Raw genomic sequence first — 16,292 nt, forward strand, 5'->3', positions numbered from 1 at the left:
AGTACTATATTTTCTAGTGTATTATGTATTAGTGTTCATTCTAGCACCCGCTATCTTTGAAAACTCACGCAGTTCCTCTTCCCAGCCTGGGGTGGCGCTGTCTGTCGTGGTGTTTCTAGCACAGATCTGGTTTGCATATCATTGCTGATATACAGACCACACTGTGCTAAAAGCACTACAGCAGACAGCGACACCCCAGGCAGGGAAGAGGAACTGCATGGGTTTTCAAAGATAGCGAGTGCTAGAAGGAACACTACGTATAGTAAACCACTTCTCTAGTATGTATCTTAGGCGTATAGATACTAACGGTTGATTTTAAACGACATTGCTTAAAAATGCCTATTATTGAGAAAGATCGATTTTTAACCATCTACCATTGATTAAAATCAACCAAAATCGACCTGTAGTAAATATACTCCTTTAGTGATATATGTATAATATGCCACATATAGGGGGAAATTTACTAAGATGGGAAGAAGACTTCACATGTGATGTAGCTATGGGCAACCACTGGCCAATTACATGTTGACCATTCAACTGAATGGCTGACATAACATGGGCATGTGTGTACCCCCGATATGTCTGTGAATGACATAGTCGACCCAGCAGGACAGCCGATAGTGGTATATTTCAGATATATCAGTGTATGTATCGTGCTGTGTGTTCACTTGCTGCAGAGGCCGCCGATGACTGACAACTGGGCGGGCACATGTAAATGCCCAACCAGTAATGATGTCAGGCACCACACACCAGGCCAATGATCAATAGGTGTGTAGGCACTCACCAACCTTCGGACCAGCCAAACTGCCGATGTTTTGGTATTGTGTCTACCCAGCATTGCTGTGAGTAACAGAGCAAGGGGATTATTCTGGTTCACTCGCAAAGACAAATTCCTTCTCAAATGGACAAAACCATGTGCACTGCAGGGGGGGGGGCAGATGTAACTTGTGCGAGAAAATAAGATCTGGGTGAGGTTTTACTTAAAAGTGAGATCTATATTGCAGTGTAAAAATAAAGCAGTCAGTATTTTTCCCTGCCCAGAAACAAAAGAACCCACCCAAATCTAAATCTCTCTGCACATGTTACATCTGACCCCCCGCCCCCTTGCAGTGCACATGGTTTTGTCCATTTGAGAAGGAATTTGCCTTTGCGAGTGAACCAGAATAAGGGCCTAAGTTTTAAGACATTAATGCACAAACCTTATCCTTTATACAACACGGCAAATGTGTGGGGAGAGGATCAAACACCACAGACAGATATACAGTAGTCATTTCTGTGATCTAAGTGCTGCATGCCGTCACTAATGATCCTTTACACAGTCGCCCAACAACTGCACTTTATAATGTGTACTCAAGGAACCGCGGTGAAACCATGTATACAATAGCATAATGCAGCACTTTATCCTGATTAAACGTTAGTGATGGTTTTCCTATTAGCTTTATAGTTTCTTTAATCCACTGATTATACAAGACTTACATTTAGATGTTTTTATTTTTTAGCATTAAGAAAGTCTACCATACTTCTAACATAAATGGGATTCTGCTGTGGGAAAACAAATACAGTATGTTATGTAAAGAAAGAGAAATCTAGATCGCTTATGTCAGAAGTGTTTTATCAAAGCTTATTGACATTGCACATTAAAATGGCGTGTCGTTATGAGGGCTAAGCATTCTTGAAAAGTAGTTTCATTGTTTAAAGGCACACACCTGGCTCAACATGCAACAGGCTGCACCGTGATCAAACCGCAGAGTGCCTCTGCGGGTCACGCTACCAGTCCGAACTGTAACTGTGTGTGTGTTTTGGCAATGATTCAAGCAAACCAAGCCCGTCTCACGCGACCCTCCTCCAGTCTTGAGAATTCTGTCTTTTAATTTCAGTCCACTAATAGCTATCTCTAGCTCATAGTAGCACATTTTCTGTATTCATTGCTTCTAGTGCCAGATAGTCTGGAAATAGACATTTATACTGGGTGTGGTTGTCTTTCAGCACCTTGTGGCTTTTTAGTTGAGGCCTTTGATTTCTTTAGAAGCTGAAATTCAGCTGTGGATTTGTACTTTGGTCTACTAAGCCAGCTCTGGGCTCTAGGCCCATTTCCTAGCGAATCAGTCTGCACAACAATATTTTCTGGGCAAAGCAATTTTGTTTCTTTTGCTTTATTACGTCTTGATTCATTGGTTGAGTTGTCTACAGACCGATCCTCATGCCTTGTTATATTAACAGACACAGTTTCGGTTTAATGTGAATTCTTTAGTGGTGCAGTGTCCAGGCTTAGTACTGTACATCCTGTACTCTCCTTTCTTCTGGCCATGTGCAGCCAGATGTGTACAGTCCACACTAGCCATGTACTGATCAGGTCTCACCATTGGTAGTGGCCACGTGAATATTTGTACAACGTGCTTGATTGTTCTCAATTATAAATTCATTTACTGGCAAACTGACCACTTCAGAACTGTTTGTGACAAATCTGGAATTTCATTAAAAGTAGAAAACCTGGGACTGCGGTTCCCCTGCCAATAAGCCCTGTGGCTGGTTTATATCAAAGCAACGTGCCGCGCAGCGCTGTACTGTGTAGACCATAATACAAACATATTACATACGTCTTCAAGAAACAATGGAGACCAGATTGCTTTGCTTTCTACAAGACATGGGGAACAATAGGTAAAAAATAGTTGTTGGAATAATTAATACTGTATCTGCCTATTTTACAAACTACTCTACATTATATCTTCATAATTGGATTTTCTGGATAAAAATATTTACGAAGAAACATTATTAAATAATTACTCCAAGACAAGCAATCACTGTTATATGGAGAATCACACAATACTGGATGACTAAAATCCCAGTGAAGACAAATATTAATTCTCATTGGCCAGATGCACTAAAGTCTCATAATTGATAATCAGCCAATAAGTTCTTAGCTGTCATATTCCAAACCCAGCCTGTAGTATGACAGCTAGGAGCTGATTGGCTAGTTGTTTATCACACCCCACTTTATCACTTTTTAAAGCTTAGAGCATCTGGCCCATAGTAATAAAGTAAATCACACTACTTCTTGTTACAGTGTGTATCAGTATTTAAAATGTATGTACTTATATTCTCTATTGCTGACAAACTCATTTGTGAAAACCATGAAGGTACTTAGAGCTGTATGACAAAGTTATGTCTTGTTGCAGGATGTGAATGTTCCCAGGAACTAACACTGGAAAAGTCCTCCGCTGCGGTGGATGAAATCTTTGCATCTTTGTGGGATCTCACGAAGGTTCGAGCTCACCTGAAATTATTCCATTCGGTTCATGTCCCTGGGAGCAACGTTCAACAGGTGAGCAAATCTATCTGATTACCAGTAGGCTGGAAACTCAGTGAATCATTGGATGCTTGGAGTAATAGATACATAGAGATGATACAATAGAGTTTAACTAGTATTATACAGTATGCCTTCCGGCAGAAGCTGCAGTATTCATTTCTCAGGGAAAAGAACGTGGCCTGAAGCCATCCAACCTCTCTACCTTTAATCACAAAATTCTGCATTGATGTATTATATATTAGACATTTTAGGTGGTGCACATGATTTTTTTGATTACTAGCTGACCCGCCCGGCGTTGCCCGGGAAAACCTTGGGGTTTTTTTATTACCAAAATTGCTGAAAAATGTAATCTTACAGTATGCTGTGCCAAAGACCTAAGATTGTAATTTGTTGTAGATTCCACCATAATGTTAGAATGTGTTTGCATTGATACTCAATGACGGCAATGAATTCAGGTGTGGTGTTGTTGTTTGAAACACAACGATCCTGAGTTGATAACTTGTATGCGTTGATGAATTCTACATCCACTCCTGAGATTTAGGACCCATGACATACCCTCCAACATCTGAGGGTCAGAAATCGGTACAAAATCAGAAAGGGATGTGGCCACACCTCCAATTCTATACTTTTAATGGTACAGTTTCTAGGTTGTGTAATTACAGGCGCTGAGTGCGTGGAGACCGGGGTGGGCGTTACTTACCGCGCCATAATTAATTAAAAATTCAACGCTCCCTGCCACTCAGCAGTCTCTGAGGTCTGGAGATCTGTAAACCACATGCACCAGGCATCTCTACAAGTGGGGCAGCCCCTGAGTGTGGGAGCAGGTCCGCGGGCCTGGCCACATGACGTCATAACGCGACGCAGGCTACCCGCACCACTGGGAACGGGTGCAATGGGCCAAATTCTTCCCTACACCCGCCAGGCCAATCCACCGATCCAGCCATCGCAATCATCAATGGGTGCATTGATAAGGTTTGGAGTGTAAGAAGTTGAAGAATAAGACTGAGATAAAATTTTCCATGTTAAAGAGAAAATTTCTCATCAACTGGGGACCCCCTGTAGGTGTACCAAACACCAATTATGCCCACAATATCCATACCGCCCTCCACCTATAGATTTGTTTGGCAACCCACCTCCATCCAAACAATTATCAGTTTGAATTAGAATTTATTTTTTAATCCTACTTTTATTTCTTGATTTTACTTCTATGTACATATATTTTTTGCACGATTTATTGAGTAAATTGTACATTTTAACAGGGCAAATCTTCATCTCAGTGTTATTCTTCAACTTCTTACACTCATAACATTCAAACAAATACATGCAGCGCTCATGCCCATCGCCCAAACATTATCTATGAACCAAAAGAATCTGGGACACCCTCAAGACAGAGCAGTGCCTAACATTCAACTGACTAACAGGGTGAGTGCACTTTGTATTGATCAACGGGTGCATTGGCCAGGACAAAGATTTCCCAGTGCAACTGGCTGGGGAGCGCAGTGACAGGCTGGAGGACTGGAGACGGATATGGGGAAAAAAGAAAAAACGGTACATTAGGTACAGGTTTTTTTTGCCGGTACAGACTGTTAAATAAACGTCAATGTTTCTTATGTGTTCTGTGTGTTTGTGTGTGTTGTACTGTTTTTGTGTGTGTGTTGTAGTGTATGTGGTTGTGTGTGTTGCATGTATCTGTCCAATGCGTAAGTGTGTGAGGTGTGCTATGTATATACAGTATGTGTATGTGTGTTTTGTGTATCTGTGCAATGTTTAAGTGTGTGTTTTGTGTATGTTATACTGTTTTTTGGGTGTGTATGGTGAATGTGGGTGTGTGTTGTGCTGTTAGATGTATGTTATGTGTGTGTGTGCTGTGTGTATCTGCCCTATGTGTAAGAGCGTACGGTGTGCTACGTATAAATGTGTGTGTGTGTGTAGTGTGCTGTGTGTATCTGTGCAATGTTTAAGTGTGTGTGATCTGTGTATTGTACTGTTTTTGGGTGTGTGTTGTAGTGAATGTGGGTGTGTGTTGTACTGTGAGTGGTGTGATATGTGTGTGTGTTGTGTTGTGTGTATCTGCCGAATGTGTAAGTTTGTGAGGTGCGCTACGTATACATGTGTGTGTAGTGTGCTGTGCCTATCCTGGCAATGTTTGTGTGTGTTCTGTGTGTTTCTGTATCTGCACAATGTTTAGGTGTGTGTGTTCTGTGTGTTTGTTGTACTGTTTTTGGGTGTGTGTTGTAGTGTATATGGGTTTGTGATGTACTGCATGTGGTGTGTTATGTGTGTGTTTTGTTGTGTGTATCTGTCCAATGTGTAAGTGTGTGAGGTTCGCTACGTATATATGTGTGTGTTGTGTACTATTTGTGCGTATGTGGTGTACTGTGTGTGTGCGCGCGTGTTCAATGTGTACGTTTGTGTGTGATGTGTGGTCTATGTATATCCTCAATTATTCCTAATTGTTTAAAGTCTCCACCATAATGTTAAGGTGCCCATACACTAGTAAGATTTATCTGCAGATCTGGCTGGTTGGAACAAAAACATGGTTATGGATGAGTGACAGTTTGTCAGTTTTCCAGCATTTCCAAGCAAATGGTCAACTGTCATTTGCTCTCATCCATTACCAGGATTTTGTTCCAACCAGACAGATCTGCAGATAAAACTGCGTGTGTATGGCCACCTTTAGAATGTGTCATTCATACTCAATGACAGCAATGAAATCAGGTGTGAAGTTGTTCGTTCGCAACGGTTTCCCAGATCGTTTATCTTTTTCCCAGATCATCAATGAAGGCAAATTAAAACTTGGTGTTTTTTAAATTTCTAAGTGAAATTTCCCAAAAACGGCTTCGAGGTGCACACCACCGGGTCCAGAGGTATCTTGTTGCTGAATTTGGTGTCTCTGAGTGCCACGGTGTGTCCACAATGCAACGGACATGCACACACACGCACACACACTTCAACTTATTATATAGATTAGTAAGCTAATTTTATCATAACCAAGCCCATTCCAAATGTATCACAGCCAATCGCTGTGCTGTTGGGAATTTAACAAAGTAAGGACAGGAACCCTTCAACATAACTGTGTTAAGAACATAATTGTACTATGTATGTGTAAAAGGGTATACAGCACTTGGGTTATTCTGAATGATGGTCAAACACAAATAGGTTGAAAAATTATAAAGACATTTATTATAATACAATTTAAAGAGAATTCTCTGTATATGAAAAATATAAAAAATAGCGCAATGAATTAAAAATGGGGGGGGGGGGGGAATGGTAAAAACAGTCAATGCATGCAAAATGCTCCCAGGAAGAAGATAAGGCAGTTTTTTAGGGCCCAAATGGTTTGAAAATAATTACCGCCAGTGGTGTTCACACTTCAGGGTCTCAATGACCAAAGAATAATTCCGGTCAATTTCCCAGCATGTGGGTCCAGGTGGCCTCAGATGGAAATGGAGCAGGAATGGTTGGTGGAATGATGTAAATGCCACCGCCGAGAGTCACTGCAACAGAGGTATGGACCTGTAAAACCCAGGGGGATGGAGGCTGGTCCGGAATAGGATTCACCACATGGAGACTGGAGCAAGGAGTTCGTGTAAGCTTCAGGTAGATACCAAACAATTGGTCGGGCTTCTGTATAGGTTGTAAGATAGGGCCAATCAAGTGGTAGGGCTCAGGGCCAATCAGAAGGTAGGGCTCAACGCGTTTCGACGTGCTAAACACGTCTTCATCAGGAGCACGTGTTTAGCACGTCGAAACGCGTTGAGCCCTACCTTCTGATTGGCCCTGAGCCCTACCACTTGATTGGCCCTATCTTACAGCCTATACAGAAGCCCGACTAATTGTTTGGTATCTACCTGAAGCTTACACAAACTCCTTGCTCCAGTCTCCATGTGGTGAATCCTATTCCGGACCAGCCTCCATCCCCCTGGGTTTTACAGGTCCATACCTCTGTTGCAGTGACTCTCGGCGGTGGCATTTACATCATTCCACCAACCATTCCTGCTCCATTTCCATCTGAGGCCACCTGGACCCACATGCTGGGAAATTGACCGGAATTATTCTTTGGTCATTGAGACCCTGAAGTGTGAACACCACTGGCGGTAATTATTTTCAAACCATTTGGGCCCTAAAAAACTGCCTTATCTTCTTCCTGGGAGCACTTTGCATGCATTGACTGTTTTTACCATTCCCCCCCATTTTTAATTAATTGCGCAATTTTTTCTATTTTTCATATACAGAGAATTCTCTTTAAATTGTATTATAATAAATGTCTTTATATTTTTTTAACCTATTTGTGTTTGACCATCATTCAGAATAACCCAAGCGCTGTATACCCTTTTCTGCTTGTACCATTAATTAACTTGGAGCTTTACACACTCCCACATACAGCAGCTATAACTGACACCGTGGTTCATATCCTTTTCTTCCTTTTTATGTATGTGTAAAACCCCACTGGCACGAGGTATGGCATACCTGCAGTCACTGTGTATAGTGCATAACACTTACTTTCCTCCGGCTGGTCATGGGTAAGGCACAGGTACCAGGGGGTCCCCTGAATAGTCAGGAGTTTAATGACAGTTGCATTGTGGGAGTGGACTACAGGTGTCAGTGCAGCGCAGAAAGAATTGGGCGCCCGGCCATCTCATAAAACAGCATAAACAGTTTATTTAACATATAGCAGGGATAACTTCTTGAACACTCTCCTCCAGCACAAAGCATAATGGTTACATTAGGTCACTTATCAAGCACGTCATCTCCTCCAGCTCATTAATTGCATCGGTTACAATACATAAGGGCACCTCCTCCAGCACATCACTTAATTACAGCAGCATAAATATGGCAAACAACAATACATACCAGGGCATCCTGGGACCAGTACTGCTACACATCATAGGTTACTGTCTCTCTCATACATAACAAGGACTCTTGTCAATGGGGAGCTACTAAGCGTGCCACGTGGCTTCGACCACTCACCCAGATACGTCCTCTCCTGAGACTCACACATGGCACTCTTCTAGGGCACCTCTACAGGTGGGCATCACCCTCTCACCAGGGCCGGATTTGTCACTAGGCCCGTGAGGCACGGGCCTAGGGGCGGCACCTATCATGGGCGGCAGCCGCCGGGCAGGCACCTGCTGTCACCCAGTACAGTATGTCAGTCGGACACTTTTACAGAGCGCCCGCTTGCCGCGGCTCCTCAGTGCAGGGAGGATCTCTCTGCATTCCCACAGCTGTGCCTGCACTTATGTACTGCCTGTGTGCGCTCAGCGCTGCTGCTGCTGACGGCTGCTGGCTGCCGCTGTACCTGTCCTACTCTGGGCAGCAGCGCCGGCAGCCTGAAGCTACAGTTCTGTCCCTTCCTCCCTCCTTCAGAGCAGTTCATGCAGACAGTATGCCTGCTTGCCTCCACACACGGACAGCCTGAAACTCCGGAGGAGTCTGCCCACACAGGCTGTAAAAAACTGTTATCTACTAGTGTGTTACTTTCCGTTCCTTGCAAGAGGCAAGGAACTATTCTCCGTGCAGCACAAGGAACTATTCTCCGTGCACAATACCGAGCCCTCCCTCCCCTCATATTGCTGCTGCACGGAGAGGAATGTGTCTGGAGCAGACACTTTAACTGTTTGCATCATTTCTATGAACAGTAAGTGCTACTAAATTTTAATGTTAAAAGTGTGTCTCTGTTTACCAGAGCTAATTATTATGTCTCCAACATCAGTGTACTATATATAATCTAATCTTGTAGGGAGGCAACGTTTCGTGGCAAAGGATGCCAATTTATGAAGGTGCCAATGAACCTGGCATTGTTCATTGGCACCTTTATAAAGTGACATCATTTGCCACGAAACGTTAGTAAACCCTTTGCCTGCTGTGTATTCTTTGCTAGTGCCACCATCCCCCCACAAGTTATTGTTTGCTCGACCCCCGGCTTGGAGGGCACAGCACTTATTACCATTTTCATAATCTGTTGCCTATTTGGAGTGCCGCCGCAATCGTGCACATATACATCCGGGGGGGGGGTTACTACAACAGCACTGCAGCCAGGAATCTCATGCTCCTGACTACTGTACTTACACAAATCATCATAAATAAATCTCACCTACTGTACTCCACAGGCCAGATTTGTATGTATTGTATGTAGAGTTGTATGCTAATACTGCCTCAGATACGTTTTTTTGAGTATGGGTAAAAATATGCTAATTTAACAGCCAATAAGATTTCTATAGAGATGCCCACCTAAGATTTAACAGATGCCCTCAACTTCATCTACATTCACAGCATTGGCGCAGATACAAAAAAAAAAAAGTCAGATTATGGTCATACTGAATCCATTTTGCGTAAAACTACAAGGGGGGGGGACACAAAAATGTTGTGCCTAGGGGCGGCCTGTCCCCTAAATTCGCCCCTGCCTCTCACTGGACTCAGGACTGCTGCTCTCACACTGCGGTCTCTCTCTCTCTGGCCTTGCTGGGAATGGCAGCACTTCCCACATGTGCTGTGAGGGGCTGCATTCTCCTTATGTTACTCTTCAGAAATGGGCTCTATACACAGCAACCCACAGGTGCTGCTGTTCTCTCCATAGAAGGGGTGCAACTCATGGCTGCTGTTTCCGAAGCTGGGGACCATGGAAACGACAGCAGGCCGTCCCATGGTCCCAGCAAACATGCATGCACCTTCTCCTTACTATCACTCCAGACTTCTGCTGCTTTCTAATACTACTTTCAGACCGCAAACCCGTGTCAAACCCTGTATTTTGAACACGGGTTTGTCCTTGTGAAGAGCCGTGTCAGACTCTTAAAACACCCCTTTCACACTGCACTTCAACCCGGGTTTTCTTGATTGGTGCTTACACACTGAACCCGTGTCCGGCCTGCAAAACCTATGTGTGTCATTAAAAATTGACTGGCTCACAATAATGATGTCACAAAGGAAATAAAAGTGAGGGGCGGAGATTGTTCACAGCATTGCAGCAGCAGCAGAAGCAGCATGGCAGACTTCTCTGACCTCATGGATGTTTGTGCTTTGATTCTGTGTGATTCAGGTGTTAGCATGCAGCAGAGTGTCACACTGTGCAACATGCTGTACACTTATTTCATGCTGAGGAAAAGTGCACAGTTCTGGGCAGAGATAAACAAAGAGCGACGCCTTTATTTGCGCAGGAGGAGAGCATTTATTTCGTCTTCGATGACGACCGCACTACACCTGAACACAGCATCAGCCAGAACATTGTGGGCCAGAGACCGGAGTCATGGGCAAGCTTTCATGCTAGCTGTGGAATCTTTCCAAGATGAACAGTGGATGGCTCATTTTCGAATGACACGTGGCACGTTTAAACACCTTCTGGATGTACTGACCCCTACACTCACTATGAAGACCACCAACTACAGGAGACCCATTGAGCCAAGCAGGAGGCTAGCCATCGCCTTGTGGTGGTATGCTACACCTGGGGAGTACCGCACGCTGTCCTGCTTGTTTGGAGTTGGGATCTCTACAGTCTGCAGCATAGTCTACCAAGTCACACGTGCAATACTGGATACTCTCTTCCAGCGGTCCATCTCCCTTCCAAAGGGACAGCGCCTAGAGGACACCATCGAAGGTTTCCGCAGGCGGGGGTATCCACAGTGTGCTGGGGCCATTGATGGGACACATATCCCTATTATTGCACCCCGTGAAAGCCCAGCTGACTATTACAACAGGAAGGGGTGGCATTCCATCGTTTTACAAGCAGTCGTGGATCACCAGTACTGGTAAGTTAGTTTTTTGCAGTGTGTGTCTGATGTTATGTGCATTTAGACCATTTTTCAAAACTAAACATACATTCCTTTTAGCTTCACTGATGTCTTCATTGGGTGGCCAGGCCGAGCACATGACTCCAGAGTCCTCGCCAATTCTGACCTCTTCCAACTAGCGGAGGAAAAGCAAGGTGGCTGGCTGTTCCCAAGAGAGGTAAGAAATTACACGTTTGTCAAGTTGTGGGGGAGACCAGAAGTGAGCCATATGCGGCCCTCCACCTGCTGATGAACTACACATACTGCCATGCTTTGCCTTACATTAGGTCATACTACAAGTGGTGCAAGGAATGCTTGTATGTGTAGATCACCAACATCTGAAGGGTAACAATGGTGTAGGCCAGTGGTTCACAACCTCAGTCCTCAAGGGCCCCCAACATGCACTGTTGGGGGTCCTTGAGTACCGAGGTTAAGAACCAGTGGTGTAGGCAATTTTAACACGTTACAAATACTTATCTTTTCCTCTTTGCTTACAGAAATCAAAGATTATTGATGGGGTTGAGATACCAGTGCATATTATTGGAGATGCGGCCTACCCTTTACGCCACTGGTTGATGAAGGGATTCACGCAACATGTGCAGTTGAGCCCTGAACAGATTGCCTTCACCCACACCTTGAGCTCTGCTAGGATGGTCGTGGAGAATGCGTTTGGCAGATTAAAAGGACGTTGGCGCTGCGTCATGAAGCGAAATGATGTGGATCTGATGATTATGCCTGATGTTGTCGCAGCTTGTTGTGTACTGCACAACATATGTGAGGCTCGTAATGAGCAATTTCTCCCTGAGTGGGCTGTACAGGACTCTACACTTGAGTACTCATCTGTGGATGCCGCAGAGTTTGTTGGGGATGATAGCGGGAATGCAGAACAGATCCGCTCTGCTCTAATGGTGAATCTTCCTTCACTACTGTCAACATAAATGCAAATACAAAGTTGTGGTTTAAATATTAAAACAGGTTTATTCTGGTTCAAGCAGTGTACCCGTTTAAAATTGTGTACTTCAACACACGGTAAAACATGTAAAAAACTTTGTTGTAAACATATTACCATTTACAGGTAAACACACAAACACTATAGTGCAAGGAGCATCTTTGCCCCTAAAAACAAACATTCCTTGTTCTGGCAAGTGAAACTACAACTATAAAAAGTGCTGTTTACATATGTAAAAAACTGGAGGCATATAAAAACAAAGTGCCAAGTTAGGATAAGTTCCTGTACACAGAGTATTCAGGAGGAGTTTCTACCCTTTCTGCCCTTTCAGGAGGGTGAGCATGGTCATACAACGGGCCAGGGTTATATTGGGGGTAGGGTTGATTTGGGTAGTGAGGTGCCTGTTGTATTTGTGGAACTGAGGGATGCCCTTGATTGCGACTGGCGAGTATTCGCTCAAGGAATGTCATCTGGAACTGATGGGCATTTCTTTGCAGTAACTCTGCGTCCCTGCTTTGACGCTCCTGTATGGCTATCACCTGTGTCAAAAACGCATTTTGCATAGCATCCTGTGCCTTGAGGAATCTATCTAGGCGAGCATCTTCTTGTGCGGACATTGCTGCGTCCATTTCCTGCAATTTTTCGCCAATGACATTGGCCATGACTCTAGCCATTTGTTCGTTTTTATTCACTCGCTTTCTTCTCAGGGGAACCGAATATACTAGAAAAGGGAGAAAAAAAAGGAACATTACAATCAGCTTAATATTGTATTAACATAGCAGTGGAGATAGCAAACACGTGGTTGTGGTATTCGTCCACCTCCACAATAGCAACACTGCAAAAGATTACAAATATTTATTTAATAAATGTTGTTGAAATTTTTTTCAGTTGGAAGATTCTTTGGTTGTCAGTGTGTGTATATGTATGTGTGTGTGTGTATATATGTATATATATATATATATATATATATATACACACACACACACAAACGATTGCACACACATACCCCCCCACCCCCCCAAAAAAATAAATATTACGCTAACTTTTGGAGTACTTGTGGGTGTGAGTCTGTCTGTGTGTGTGTGTGTGTGTATGTATGTATGTATATACATACACACACACACACACACTCACTTTAAAATAAATAGTGGCATCACACATTTTTTAATACATTTGTACTTACTGTTGCTGCGCAACGGTGGGGTCTGGCTATTTGGAGATGGCGTGGCTCCAGCCGATGTATTGACTCCAGATGAAGTACAGGCTACGGCCTGTGTCCCTTCTGTCGCTTCAACAGACGCACCGATACTGTCATCATGGCCCCCAGGATGTTGCTCCATGGTGTCTGCCGGGTCATCATCTATTAACAGTGGCGACGGTGGACAAGAGTCTGCTGTTGTCATGGTCCCTTGCAGAAGCCTGGCTGCTTGAAGCAGATAAATTGGATGACAGCCTGACTGGTGTGGCTAATGCTGTGTATCCAAAAACACCTGCACACTGGTCATAGTGTTTCCATTCTAGGCGTGCCGCACCACTTTTGTGTCTGTTGTGGTCGTGTACCTTCATGAATTGTTTCCGCAGCGCCTTGAGCTTATTGACCACCTGTTGCTGTGTCCTTTTGTAGCCACGGGATGCCAATACCATCGCAATATTTTTGTAGACCACAGCGTCCTTTACGGTTCCGGTGATCTGTCTGCGGATCTCCTCGTCACCCCTAATGTTCAGCAATTCCCTCACCTCCTCATCTGTCCAGAGAGAGGACATATTGCTGTAAAGCAGGCTGTGTGGAATACACACTAGATTGCAGGCTGTAGAAGTGTGGAATACACACTGGACAAGTGTGTATTGCAGTCTGTACCAGCGTGGAGCTATAGGCTTCCAAAAGTGTGGATTGCAGGCTGAAGAAGTGTGGGGCGCAGGCTGGGATGTTGCCTGTGTCCCGTGGTCCGCAGCTCCAGCGTGCTGCTTGTTGGTTTCCGGGGTCAGACTGCTGACCTCACAGGAATCCACCAATAGCGGCATTTCACAAACAGTAGTGTCGGATGACACGTGTCGGGGCCTTACTGACCGCACGCAAACACGTGTTAGAGCCGTGTTCAACCCTGGTAAATACCAGGGTTGAAAAGCCGTGTTGCTCAACACGGGTTTTCTGAGTGTGGCGCTTTCATACCGCACCTTCACCCGTGTTTAAGCCCTGCGAACACGGCAATAACCCGTGTTCACAGTGCGGTCTGAAAGTGGTATAACTTACACTTCCTGTCTTCCCCCTTTGCAGGAGGTTTGCATGTGAACACTGCCTGAGCTCCAAACTTCTCCCAATCAGTGCACAGGAAATCGCCCTAGCGATGCATGATAAAACTAAATAGTTATTGACTCTTGCAGTACCAGGTATTAAATATGCAGATACCACGAACTCTGCACTATTCAGTAAAGGTCAGCACACTTGGGGCTTGATTCAGACCTGATCGCTGCTTTGCGAATTTGCAGTTGAAGATAGCCGTCACCCAGACAGTGTAATCCTACCCTGTGCAAGTCTGTGAATCACCACTGCACTGAATGATTTTCCTAGTATGTGCAAATGGGTGTAACTCTGACCCTTCCACAAGCCTGAGACAGAGACAGACTGATCAAGGCCGGAGCTGGGCATGCCTGCGTTTTTTCTGACACTCCCAAAAAACAGCAGGTTACCATCCTCCTAATGACGGAATCCTGTCAGTCAAGTTGTGAGGGGATTGTGAAAAACAGCGATCGCTGGTTCTTGTCGCTACACATGTGTGTAATGATCCAAACACATGCTCTTTCATTCGATAATCGACCAGTTTGCGAATTCACACAACAGCGATCAGGTCTGAATAACCCCCTTGGTCATTCACTATAGAACAGTGGTTCTCAAACTCGGTCCTCAGGACCCCACACAGTTTCACCCGACAGGTGCACAGCAGGTGTACTCATTACTGACTGACACATTTTACAAGATGCACAGCTGGAGATAATTATTTCACGTAATTCTGTGAGGAGACCTGCAAAACATGCACTGTGTAAGGTCCTGAGGACCGACTTTGACAATCTGTGCTATAGAACATCATCTTCAGTGTTTTCAAGGTGTTTGTAATTAACAATTAAAGTGTTGGACATCTGTGGGGAAGGGCAACTAAACCCATTTATCAGTATCCCACACACAAAGTAATATAACTGCAAATGGGATGCTCCAAAACACAAAGAGGTGTATTCAGTGCAGGCGGTGAGCCCCTGACGGCGAGCATTATGGAACTTCCCCTTCACTCGTAGTTTCCACCCCGCCTGTTCCCTGAGGCGGGGTGAAAACGGTGAATGTGGCCATCAAAACGGTGGGGCTCGCCACAAAATGCAGCAGGCTCCTTGCATTTGCAGCGAACTTCGCCCTTTAAGGGAATCAGAGGATTTTTGCAAAACATTGAATAAGCCCAAGAGGGTTGGAGGGCGAGGATGGCTTTTCCATGCCCAAAAAAGGCATCCTAGCCGTACAAACCCCCCTTGCCGCCGCCGCCGTACGCATTGAATACACCTAAAAACAGAATGTATAGCGACACTGCACCAACGAATTTTAACTCCTAAACAGCCTTTATCAAGGTGGTGCCAATCGTGTAAGAAAAATGCAAAGGCTGAAGGAAGACTGATAAAGCATAAGGTTTTTTAAAAAAGGTAAAAAGTGGGTGTGACTTCATCCGTTAATACAGTATGAAACAATATAAAAAATTATATAATTGCAGTGCCATAAAGCGGGCCCACATGCTCCATGGGGGGGGGGAATTAAGTTCAGGAACCCAGGGTCTGGGGGTGGAACGATTTATAAGAAAACATATTGATTATATAGATAGAAAGAAGTATATATATATATAATTTAAAAAAGAAAGAACTTAACAGGAACGTTAAAATAAAATTATTGTATGTATTGTATGGAAAATACCAGTTATTTTTTCCATCCAAGTTTTCCTGAATATATGTCCCCTGTCTCCACCACTCCACTGATTGGGTTCCTGGTTGGAATGAGTCCCCACTTAACAATTACAGACAACAGGATGCCTGTCTCCACTATCTAACTTCCAGGCTGACCTCTTTAGGCTGGGGACGGCTGTTATAAGGTGAAACAGCTGAGGCAGCCATCCCACCACAACCATATGGAAAATAATTGTGTTTAAAAAAAAAATATATATATATATGGAATGACAGAAAAACAAAACGGACATCAGACTGACCAGGGAAAGTCTTAATGGGCCTACACATAGAAGAT

At 44.2% G+C, this 16,292-nt stretch overlaps 1 protein-coding gene across 1 annotated transcript in view; it reads left to right on the plus strand.

The window, feature by feature from the left end:
• SCFD2 (sec1 family domain containing 2) overlaps positions 1-16,292 on the plus strand; it is a 482,746-nt gene that overhangs the window by 384,775 nt on the left and 81,679 nt on the right. Inside the window, exon 6 of the mRNA XM_083168483.1 lies at positions 3,177-3,322. Within this exon, the coding sequence (XP_083024609.1) occupies positions 3,177-3,322 (146 nt within the window). The remainder of the gene's footprint in view (positions 1-3,176; positions 3,323-16,292) is intronic.

Source organism: Crinia signifera, chromosome 1, assembly GCF_055691185.1.
Source record: "Crinia signifera chromosome 1, ASM5569118v1, whole genome shotgun sequence".
Lineage (NCBI taxonomy): Eukaryota > Metazoa > Chordata > Amphibia > Anura > Myobatrachidae > Crinia > Crinia signifera.